We start from the raw sequence: 12,691 nt of genomic DNA on the forward strand, positions 1-12,691 counted from the left end.
CAGAGATGGGAAAGTTAGGAGGAGAAGTGAGTTTAGGGGAGAAGATGAGAAGTTCAGTTTTAGACATGCAGAGCGTGAGGTGAAAGTAGGATCTTTCAGTAGCCGAGATGTCCCAGAAGCATAAGGAACCACTGGGTTCCTTTTGGGGTTATAAAAGTTGTGCTTAGAGAAGTAGATTTGGATTCATCTGCACGAAAGAGACAGCCGAAACCATTTTTGTGAAACAGCTTGGCCTAAAGGATAGAACATGGGCCTAAGAGTCAGAAGGACCTGAGTTCTAATCCCAGCTCTGCCACTTGTCTGGCTGTGTGACTTTGGGCAAGTCACTTCACTTCTCTGTGAAGCACTTAGTACAGTGCTCTGCACACAGTAAGCGCTCAATAAATACGATTGATTGATTCTCTGTGCCTCAGTTCCCTCATCTGTCAAATGGAGACTAAGACTGTGGGTCCCATATGGGACAGGGATCGTGTCCAACCTGATTAGCTTGTATCTACCCCAGCACTTAGTATATACAAAGCAAGCAGCGTGGCTCAGTGGAAAGAGCCCGGGCTTTGGAGTCAGAGGTCATGGGTTCAAATCCCGGCTCTGCCAGTTGTCAGCTGTGTGACTTCGGACAAGTCACGTAACTTCTCTGTGCCTTGGTTACCTCATCTGTAAAATGGGGATTAAGACTGTGAGCCCCCCATGAGATAACCTGATCACCTTGTAACCTCCCCAGCGCTTAGAACAGTGCTTTGTACATAGTAAGTGCTTAATAAATGCCATCAAAAAAAGTGCTTAACAAATGCCATTAAAAAAAAAATGATCTCCCGTAGAGAGTGAGCGTAGAGCTAAAGGAGTAGTTGAGCCGGAGCAGAGCCTTGCGTGACATTCACAGTTCAGGATGAAAGGTGAGAGAAAGGCTAGCAAATGAGAAAAAGTAAGAGTAGTCTAAGAAGTAGGAGGAGAACCTGGTGAATGCACTTAGCACTTAACAAATGCCGTCATCATTAAGGAAGGGGAGCAAAGGGTAGAAGAGTGGAGACACCCATGTCTAGATTACAGCATGGTTATTATCAATCAATCAATCAATCGTATTTATTGAGCGCTTACTGTGTGCAGAGCACTGTACTAAGTGCTTGGGAAGTACAATTTGGCAACATATAGAGACAGTCCCTGCCCAACAGTGGGCTCACAGTCTAAAAGGGGGAGACAGAGAGCAAAACCAAACATACTAACAAAATAAATAGAATAGATATGTACAAGTAAAATAAATAAATAAATAGAGTAATAAATATGTACAAACATATATACATATATACAGGTGCTGTGGGGAAGGGAAGGAGGTAAGATGCGGGGATGGAGAGGTTATGGGTTATTATGGGTTAGGAGAGGTGATGGGGCGTGCGCTGGGGGCTTTGGGAGATAGCCCATTGTTGGGTAGGGACCGTCTCTATATGTTGCCAACTTGTACTTCCCAAGCACTTAGTACAGCGCACACAGTAAGCGCTCAATAAATACAATTGAATGAATAGTTAATAATTATGGTACTTGTTAAGCGCTTACTACGTGCCAAGCACTGTTAATAATAATAACGTTGTTATTTGTTAAGTGTTTACTATGTGCCAAGCACTATTCTGAGCACTGGGGTAGATACAAGGTAATCAGGTTGTCCCATGTGGGGCTCACAGTCTTCATCCCCATTTTACAGATGAGGGAACTGAGGCACAGAGAAGTTAAGTGACTTACCCAAAGTCACACAGCAGACAAGTGGCAGAGTCGGGATTAGAACCCATGACTTTTGACTCCCAAGCTCGGGCTCTTTCCACTGAGCCACCACTTTTCTAAGTGCTGGGGAAGATACGGGTTGGATGCAGTCCCTGTCCCACATGGGACCCACAGTCTTAAGTCCCATTTTACAGGTGAGGTAACCGAGGCACAGAGAAGCGAAGTGACTTGCCCAAGGTCATACAGCAGACATGTGGCAGGGCTGGGATTAGATCCCAGGTCCTTCTGACTCCCAGGACAGTGGTATGGAATAATTGGTGGGGGTCGTGGATGGAGGAGTTGATGAGAGGTGAAAAGAAGAGTTGCTGAGGTGAATTAGAGTGCGACAGAGCAAATTGGAAGTGGCCGAAGTTAAACCGGTGCTTGGATTTCCACCAACCGTTTCTAAGTGACAAAGTGGCACAAGAACGCGGGAAACCGGCTTGGGGTTGGCCGGTGTCGTGGGTTAGTGGTTCAGAGCGAAGGATGGACAAGCAGACAAGGAGGTTGTCCACACAGTAAGCGCTCAATAAATACGATTGATTGATTGAGGTTAGTGGATAGAGTGGTGTTGAAAATGCGGACTTTGGCATCAAAGCACTTGAGACATGATAGGAGGTTCGGGAGGGACGTGATATAAACAGCTATATACGTCAGCGAAGGTGGTCCGAACATTGAATGTTATAAATGAATATTATTTTCATCTCTAGGAAGTGGAAACGCAGTTGAGCCAATTGAAAGGTGTACTTTTCAAGAAAGTTCAAGAATTCCAGGTTGAGAAGGAGAAAGAAAAATGTATTCTGGCAGAAATCGAGGGAGGCCGAGCGTCCTTAAAAAATCTCAACAGTCGGTTGTGGAAACTTGACAGTGAAACTCTGAAACAGCAGGAAATCATATATAATCAGGTAGACGTCAAGAATGCAATTTGTGACATTGCAAGGTTACCATTTAAATGACATTATATGTGGGGTCTGGGGTGCTTGCAGTTTCACTCTTATTCATAATCTTCTTCTTTATTTCCTGGATAAAGGGGAGGGTGACATAGGCCCCTTTCTCTTGAGAGTCGGTTGACATTTTGGCCTGTGGTTCAGGCTTGTGTAATTCTGTCATAAATCAATGTGTCCAAGTACAACATTCATGTAAGTATCTCTATGTATTATAGTGATTACTTGGTTACCGATAGTAATTACGAGGGTGTATATGCATCCTCCATTCTGAATCCATACACCAGCAGATCAGCAGTGTCTATCAGGGCATAGAAGCATTATCCAAGGTGAGGGGTAGGACCCCCCCAACCCAACAAGATTTATTATACCCCTTCCCCGGAGTTGTTAGCTAAATAATAATAATAATGATGGCACTCATTAAGCGCTTACTATGGGCAAAGCACTGTTCTAAGTGCTGGGGAGGTTACAAGGTGATCAGGTTGTCCCATGGGGGGCTCACACTCTTAATCCCTATTTTACAGATGAGGTAACTGAGGCACAGAGAAGTTAAGTGACTTACCCAAAGTCACACAGCTGAGAAGTGGTGGAGCCGGGATTTGAACCCATGAACTCTGACTCCAAAGCCCGGGCTCTTTTCACTGAGCCATGCTGCTTCTCCAAATGCAAACGCTCCAAAAATATTTCTCCCTATCCATCTTTAATATAATTTATTCACAATTATTTGGCCACATTGGATTCTTGTTAACACGTATTATTAAGATTCTGCGTCCTTTAACTCTTCCGTACTATTGGAGCTTCAGGGTAAATTACCAAAATGATTCAAGAGATGTACATGCTCAAATCCTTTTATTTCTGACACGATTTGTGGGCATATCTCTCATGCTCCACTTTGAACATTTCCTCTTTATATAACATCTGCTGGTAGTTGCAAGATTGTTCCAGGACAGTAAGCTCCCCTCCAGCAAGCTGCAGAATTCTGCTAAGTGTGCTTTTGTTACACTTACAGAGAATTATTTATAAGCTGCCATCACTCTCATATTAATCATTTAAGAGCATTTTGTTAGTATATGTTCCCCTAGGATAAGAAAGCCTCTAAGTCATGTATTATTATTAAGCTACAATAGCTTAAGTAGGTGACTACCCTAAAAACAAATCCATTACATATTTGTTTTTGGTTATTTTTCTTTAGCTTGACAGATATTGCTGGGATGGTTCACCTCCCTCTGTTAATTCATTATTTTAAACATGTTCGACAGGATTTCTACATCCAGCAAATAGAGCGACGGATGTCACGGTTACAGGGAGAGGTTAATGTTGAAGAAAAGCAAGTCCTCGAAGCAAAAATTGTGGAACTTAAGAATGCTTTGGCAGAAAAGAAAAATACGTATGATCTTTTACAAACACAGATCAAGAAACTTAAAGTAATTTACTCGGAATCCTTTTTAGAATCAAAAAATGTGTGATGTAGTCTAAAGAATGAACATTAGAAAGTTTCTTTAAATGTATTTATACAGAGCTAAACTGGCACTGTGACCACAAGATTTGATTCTCATATATGGAAAATTCCAAGATATGTTTAGTAATTATGGGCAAATAGTTTCAGATCTGAAATTATATTGTAAAGTTAGTGTTTTGGTACCATCCTTTCTTCATAATTATGTGTAGAGCACAATTTTCTGAGGAAGGAGGAAGGAATTCTCCAAGGACTCTAGCACTGCGTGTGTTACTTGGAAGACACTTAAAATATTATCCCAAATATTTCTCAATTATGCAGTAGGAAAATGCACTGTGTTCTTTGAGGGGGAAAAAAAGCACTGTAGAAGAATAAAAGGCATAATCCTGGCAATGAGGAGAGAATACTGTTTATTATTTTGGGAATCACATTAGCTTCTTTAGCTATTTGGGTGACAGTATAGTCAGAGGGTAAATCACAAGCTGACCCTCATGACCTGAAAATATTACTGCCGTCACCACAGAAGGTTCCTAACCGAAAATCTTCAGCTAATCCTACTGAAGAAGGCTAGACATGGAAGTAATAAAATAACTAATGAGGGAGTGTGGTTTTGTGGAAAGAGCATAGGTCAGAAGTCAGAGGACCTGGGTTCTATTTCCCGCTCTTTCCCCAGCCTGGTGTGCAATCTTAGAAAAGTCACCTAACATCCCGGGGCCTCAGTTTCTTCATTTGAACAATCTGGCTAATAATACCTCCTCTTCCTACTTCACAGAGATGTTGTGAGGCCAAAATTGACATAAGTAATGTGAAGGCACTTTGGAAAATAAAAATGCAATACAAATTGACATGATTTTACTCTATTTTTTTGGTATTTGTTAAGCATTTACTAGGTGTCAGGCACTGTTCTACACACTGGGAAAGATTCAAGTCACTAAGGTAGGACTAAGTCCCTGTTCCACATGGGGCTCACAGTCCAAGTAGAAGGGAGAAGAGTTGTTCAATCCTCACTCCTCAGCACTTAAAATAGTGCTTGGCACATAGTAAGTACTTAACAAATACCGTCATTATTGTTATTATTTTACAGATAAGGCCACTGAGGCACTGAGAAGTTAAGTGACTTGCCCAATGTCACAGAGCAGGTAATTGGCAGAGTTGGGATAAGAACCCAGGTCCTCTGATTCCCAGGCCTCTGTGTCCTTACCTTTAGGCCATACTGCTTCTCTCATGGATAGTCAGAACAAATATCCCTCATTCAACCACTGTACAATATTAGTCACTGTATTCTAATGAAATATTTGCAGAGAAAAATGTAGTTTTTTGTTGCAAGAAACTTAATCATCTGCATGTTTTTCTTTTAATAGAATGATATATATTTTCTCAAGAAGGCCACACATAAGACTGGTGAGGAAAAGAATTCTCTATTGAGTAAAATAGATGAATTAAATATTTTCAATGATAAATCGGACAAAGAATTAAAGAAAGCCAAAAGCATTAAGCGGGTACGGTTGGAAAATTCTATTTTTATTTTAATAATAAGCCTTTTTCAGTCAATTACTAATACTAACTGAGTGTCCACTATGGCATAATCAGTCAATTACTAATACTAACTGAGTGTCCACTATGTAGAGAACACTGTAGTAAGTTCTTGGTACATTAAGCACAATCCCCACAGTCAAGGGGCTTGCAGTCTTGTGGGGAGAATGACAGTAGATTAATTTTCAGATACGAGGAAAAAGGAAAAGTAGATATAGGTGACTGTGCTTAAATAACAGGACATGTTCAAATATTCTGAGCTGGCACAGAAGTATAGAAGTGGGGGAGAGGAGAAACTAATCATTGGTATCAGGTTCCAGGTTTTAAGTCTTTGAAATAGAACCCATCCATGATTTGCCAGGACCTTCACAAACATTCTTGTATTCGTTTATTTGGGGGTAATTTGGCAAGACTTAAATCAACATTGTATTATTTTAATAAATCAATCAGTCAATGTATTTATTGAGCGTTTACTATGTACAGAGCACTGCACTAATTGCTCGAGAGAGTACATCGCAACAGAGTTGGTAGACACGCTCCCTACCCAAAATGAGCTTAAAGTTTAAAGAAGATTGGATAAGCATTAATTATTTAACCAAGTCTAGAAGATTCATTCATTATTGAAAAAAAATTGAAAGGTATAGGACTGGGTATAATTCACATTTGACCCCAGCCTCTTAGCCAAAACATTCAATCAACTTGTTCAGTGGGTCTTAAATAATAGAACCTTTCCAAGGAAAGTTAAAAATGCAAGTGTAGTAAAGGAAGTGACAAGAGATAACTTTCTGATTTTTCAGTGTTTGTTTTTGGGGTAGGAATTAATAATTGAAGATAATCTTCTAAAGCTCGAAGTTAAGCGCCTGCGAGAAACACTTCATAGCAAGGCAGAAGAAGTTCTGACACTGGGAAAACGAAAGCTGCAGCTAAAGTTGGCCATGGAAGAACGAACTGAAGAAATTAGGGTTCACAAGGCAATGCTTGCATCACAGATAAGATATGTGGACCAAGAACGGCAAAGCATAAGGTAAACTTGAGTTTGGAAAAACTAGCCTTGACGATGTAAAATTGAAGGGACAATAACTTACTGAAAATTCATCCTAAATTGTTTTACAGATTGTCCATTCTGCCATTGTTGTCCTTTTCTGTTCCCAGAGAAGAGTTTATATATGCCAAGTTTTCAAGAATTGGATTTTCCTCATGAATTTTTGACTCTGTATGATCATTTAAATGGATCTAGTCTGCATTTGTAAACTACACTTTAATCAATCAATCAACAGTGTTTGTCAAGCACTTACTGTGTGCAGAGCACTGTACCAAGCGGTTGGAAGAGTACGAAGCAGTAGAGTGGGTAGACGAGATTTCGCTAAGCTCCTTCTGGACAGGTATCTAGTCTACCCACTCGATACAGAGAAACAGACATTAAAATAAATTAGAGAGGGAAAATGACAGAATATGAGGTTACCTAAGTGCCGTGGATCTTGGGTGAGTATCAGACTACTTAACAGGAAGACAGCCGAGTGCATAGTAGAGAGTGAGGGGAGGGCAGGTAAGGGAAATGAGGTATTTTGGGGAGGCCTCTTGGAGAAGATGTGATTTGAAGAGGGTTTTGAAAGTGGGAAATGTAGTGGTCTGTTGAATATTAAGGGGATGGGAATTCCAGACCTCAAAGAGGGCATGGCCAAGGTGAGATCGAGGTACAGAGTAAGTTAGTATTAGAAGAGTGGTTGGAGTGTGTGGACAGGAAATCGAGCTGATCGAATACCCTAAATCCAATGGAAAGGAGTTTCTGTTTGATGCAGAGGTGGATGGGTTACCAGTGGAGGTTTTTGAGGAGTGAGCACTAAATGGTTTTTCAGAAAAATGATGTAGGCAGCAAAGTCACTTCACTCTGCTGTCCGGATTATTTTTCTACAGAAAGTCTCGGGACATGTTTCCCCACTCCTGAAGAAACTCCAGTGGTTTCCTATCAATCAGTCAATCAATCGTATTTATTGAGCGCTTACTCTATGAGAAGCAGCATGGCTCAGTGGAAAAAGCCCGGGCTTTGGAGTCAGAGGTCCTGGGTTCAAATTCCGACTGCACCGATTGTCAGCTGTGTGACTTTGGGCACGTCACTTAACTTCTCTGGGCCTCAGTTACCTCATCTGTAAAATGGGGATTAAGACTGTGAGCCCCCCGTGGGACAACCTGATCACCTTGTAACCTCCCCAGCGCTTAGAACAGTGTTTTGCACATAGTAAGCGCTTAATAAATGCCATCATTATTATTATCATCTACCTCCGCATCAAACAGAAACTCCTCACCACCTGCTTTGAAGCACTCTATCACCTTGCCCCCTCTTATCAATCAATCAATCATATTTATTGAGCACTTACTGTGTGCAGAGCACTGTACTAAGCACTTATCTCACCTTGCAACTCTCCGATAACAACCCAGCCCACACACTTCACTACTCTAATGCTAACCTTCTCACTGTTCCTTGATCCTGTCTGTCTCGCCGCTGACCTCTCACCCATGTCCTGCCTCTGGCCTGGGACGCCCTCCCTCCTCAAATCCAACAGACAATTACTCTCCCTCTCTTCAAAGCCTTATTGGATGCCCATCACCTCCAAGAGGCCTTCTCTGACAAAGCCCACCTTTCCTCTTCTCCCACTCCCTTCTGCGTCACTCTGACTTGCTCCCTTTGTTCATCCCCCCACCCAGCTCCACAGCACTTAAGTACATCTCTGTAATTTATTTATTTATATTAATGTCTCTCTCCCCCCATTCTAGTCTTTTAGACTGTGAGCCCACTGTTGGGTAGGGACTGTCTCTATATGTTGCCAATTTGTACTTCCCAAGCACTTAGTACAGTGCTCTGCACATAGTAAGCGCTCAATAAATACGATTGATGATGATGATGATGATGATAGAATGTAAGCTCGGCGTGGACAGGGAATGTGTCTGCTTATTGTAACCTCCCAAGCGCTTGGTACAGTCCTCTACACACAATAAGTCTTTTAGACTGTGAGCCCACTGTTAGGTAGGGACTGTCTCTATATGTTGCCAATTTGTACTTCCCAAGCGCTTAGTACAGTGCTCTGCACATAGTAAGCGCTCAATAAATACGATTGATGATGAATAAGTGCACAGTAAATACGATCGAAGGAATGAATAATAATAATGATGATAATGGCATTTATTAAGCGCTTACTATGTGCAAATCATTGTTCTAAGAGCAGGGGAGGATACAAGTTGATCTGGTTGTCCCGAGAGGGGCTCACAGTCTTAATCCCCATTTTACGGATGAGGTAACTGAGGCACAGAGAAGTTAAGTGACTTTCCCAGAGGCACACAGCTGACAAGTGGCGGAGCAGGGATTTGAACCCATGACCTCTGACTCCCAAGCCAGACTGACTCTTTCCTCTGAGTCTGGATTGGAGAGCGGAGAGAAAGGGGATATCGAGGTCAGAGAGGAAGCTGATACAGTAATCAAGGCAGGTGTTTGGATCCGTGTGGAGGCAGTGCAGATGGAGAGAATGGGGATTCTGGAGATACTGTGAAGGTAGAACAGGCAGGAGCTCACGTCAGGTTGAATGTGTGGTTTGAGAGACGCCTTCCCTGACTGAGCCCTCATTTCTCTCATCTGCCGACCCCTCACTGTCAACTCTGCACTTGGCTGGGTATTCATCCATCCATTCATTCATTCAATCGTATTTATCGAGCACTTACAGTTTGCAGAGCACGGTACTAAGTGCTTGGGAAAGTGCAATTCGGCAACAAATAGAGACCATCCCTATCCAACAACGGGCTCACAGTCTAGAACGGGGGAGACAGACAACAAAACAAGTAGACAGGCATCAATAGCATTATAGATCTGTACACATCATTAATAAAATAAATAAAATAATAAATATGTAGGTATATACACAAGTGCTGTGGGGCCGAAAAGAGGGGGAGAGCAGAAAGAGGGAGTCGGGGCAATGGGGAGGGGAAGAGGAGAAGAGGAAAAGGGGGGCAACCTGTAACCACTTTGATGTTCACCCCAGCCCCACCATACTTGGGTAAATAGCAGAGACGCATACTAGTAAGAAGAGCACAGGGCTGAGACTCAGAAATCCTGGGTCCTAATCCCATTTCCATGACCTTAGGCAAGTCATTTTACCTCTCTGTGCCTCAGTTCCCTCATCTGCAAAATGGGGATTCAATACCTGAGCTCTCTCCTACTTAGAAGGTGAGCCCCAGGTGGGATCTGACTATCTTGCATCTACCCCTGCACTTAGTACAGTGCTTGGCACGTGGTAACCACTTTACAAATATTATTATTAGTATTACTGTTCTTATTTTTATTATCCTTATGCTCTACTATTTCCCCCGTGTGCAATTTATTTTCATGTCTGTCTCCCGCTGTTGACTGTTGTGGGCAGGAATCACATCTTCCTTACTGCCCACTTGTCTGCTGTGTGACCTTGGGCAAGTCACTTCACTTCTCTGGGCCTCAGGTTACCGCATCTGTAAAATGGGGAATTGAGTTTGTGAGCCCCACACGGGGCAGGGACTGGGTCTAATCACACAAATGCTTTCCCGAGCACTTAGTACAGTGCTCTGCACACGGTAAACACTCATTTAACACCTCCGATTGTTTGAGAGAGAGATGAGTCGAGGATAATGCCAAGATTATGTGAGACGGGGAAGACGATCGTGTTGTCTACGGTGAAAGTCCTGGGGAGGACAGGGTCTCAGTGGAAAGATTAGGAATTCTGCTTTGGACATGTTAAGTTGGAGGTGTCGATGGGATTTCTAAGTAGAGCCGTCTTGCAGGCAGCAGGAAATGCAAGACTGCAGAGGAGAGGGGTTAGGGCTGGAGAGGGAGATTTGGGACTCTTTCTCTTAGAGATTCATTCATTCATTCATTCAATCGTATTTATTGAGCACTTACTGTGTGCAGAGCACTGTACTGGAGATGGTAGTTGAAGCCAAACAAGCTTTTCAAGAGTAGAAGGGGACCTTGCGGGGCTCCCATAGTTAGAGAGATAGAGGCAGAGACTATGAAAGAGATTGCGAATGAGTGGCCAGAGCCTTCCCACCCAACTGAAAATTGGTCAAGAGGTGGAGGGGATCCCAAGAAGTATCAGAAGAGTCAGAGGACATGGGTTCTAATCCCGTCTCCACAACAACTTGTCTCTTCTGTAAAGTCATTTAACTTCTCTGTGCCTCAGTTACCTCATCTGTAAAATCAATCAATCAATCGTATTTATTGAGCGCTTACTGTGTGCAGAGCACTGTACTAAGCGCTTGGGAAGTACAAGTTGGCAACATATAGAGACAGTCCCTACCCAACAGTGGGCTCACAGTCTAAAAGGGGGAGACAGAGAACAAAACCAAACATGCTAACAAAATAAAATAAATAGAATAGATATGTACAAGTAAAATAAATAAATAGAGTAATAAATATGTACAAACATATATACAGGTGCTGTGGGGAAGGGAAGGAGGTAAGATGGGGGGGATGGAGAGGGGGCGAGGGGGAGGGGAAGGAAGGGGCTCAGTCTGGGAAGGCCTCCTGGGAACTAAAATGGGAACTAAAACTGTGAGCCCCATGTGGGAAGCAGCGTGGCTCAGTGGAAAAGAGCCCGGGCTTTGGAGTCAGAGGTAATGGGTTCAAATTCCAGCTCTGCCAATTGTCAGCTGTGTGACTTTGGGCAAATCACTTAACTTCTCTGTGCCTCAGTTACCTCATCTGGAAAATGGGGATTAAGACTGTGAGCCCCCTGTGGGACAACCTGATCACCTTGTAACCTCCCCGGTGCTTAGAACTGTGATTTGCATGTAGTAAGTGCTTAATAAATGCCATTATTATTATTATGTGGGGACTGTGCCCAACCAAATGATCCTGTATCTACCCCAGCACTTAGTAATAGTAATAACAGTAATAATAATTATGGCATTTGTTAAGCGCTTACTATGTGTCAGGCACTGTACTAAGTGCTGAAGTGGATATAAGCAAACTGTGGGGCTCACAGTCTCAATCCCCATGTTACAAATGAGGTAGCTGAGGCACAGAGAAGTTAAGTGGCTTATCCAAGGTCACACAGCAGACAAGTGGTGGAATCAGGATTGAAACCCATGACCTTCCCAGGCTGTGCTCTCTCCACTATGCCATGCTGCTTCTCAGTGCCTTCTTAGTACAGTGCCTGGCACATAGTAAGCACTTAACAAATACAATTCCTTCCTCTCCCCCTCGTCCCCCTCTCCATCCCCCCCATCTTACCTCCTTCCCTTCCCCACAGCACCTGTATATATGTATATATGTTTGTACATATTTATTACTCTATTTATTTATTTATTTATTTTATTTGTACATATCTATTCTATTTATTTTATTTTGTTAGTATGTTGGTTTTGTTCTCTGTCTCCCCCTTTTAGACTGTGAGCCCACTGTTGGGTAGGGACTGTCTCTATATGTTGCCAATCTGTACTTCCCAAGCGCTTAGTACAGTGCTCTGCACATAGTAAGCGCTCAATAAATACGATTGATGATGATGATGAAAAAGAAAAAGTGTCGAGGCCCAGCTTGGCTCTCCTCTCTAAAATCACTGGAAGTGATAGAGTAGGGTTCAGTGACTAAGGGAGCTGACACCTAGACAGTATCTTAATAATAATAATAATGGCATTTATTAAGTGCTTACTATGTGCAAAGCACTGTTCTAAGCACTGGGGAGGTTACAAGGTGATTGGGTTGTCCCACGGGGGGCTCACAGTCTTAAACCCCATTTTACAGATGAGGTAACTGAGGCCCAGAGAAGTTAAGTGACCTGCCCAAAGTCACACAGCTGACAAAAGAAGCAGCATGGCTCAGTGGAAAGAGCACGGGCTTTGGAGTCCGAGGTCATGGGTTCAAATTTTGGCTCCACCAATTAATCAATCAATTATATTTATTGAGCACTTACTGTGTGCAGAGCACTGTACTAAGCGCTTGGGAAGTACAAGTTGGCAACATATAGAGACAGTCCCTACCCAACAGTGGGCT

At 42.7% G+C, this 12,691-nt stretch overlaps 1 protein-coding gene across 1 annotated transcript in view; it reads left to right on the plus strand.

The window, feature by feature from the left end:
* Positions 1 to 12,691, plus strand: part of CCDC39 (coiled-coil domain containing 39) — a 73,837-nt gene that overhangs the window by 32,195 nt on the left and 28,951 nt on the right. Inside the window, exons 10-13 of the mRNA XM_038747185.1 lie at positions 2,460 to 2,654; positions 3,953 to 4,117; positions 5,511 to 5,648; positions 6,498 to 6,706. Of these exons, the coding sequence (XP_038603113.1) occupies positions 2,460 to 2,654; positions 3,953 to 4,117; positions 5,511 to 5,648; positions 6,498 to 6,706 (707 nt within the window). The remainder of the gene's footprint in view (positions 1 to 2,459; positions 2,655 to 3,952; positions 4,118 to 5,510; positions 5,649 to 6,497; positions 6,707 to 12,691) is intronic.

Source organism: Tachyglossus aculeatus, chromosome 1 (genome assembly GCF_015852505.1).
Source record: "Tachyglossus aculeatus isolate mTacAcu1 chromosome 1, mTacAcu1.pri, whole genome shotgun sequence".
In the NCBI taxonomy this organism is placed as follows: domain Eukaryota; kingdom Metazoa; phylum Chordata; class Mammalia; order Monotremata; family Tachyglossidae; genus Tachyglossus; species Tachyglossus aculeatus.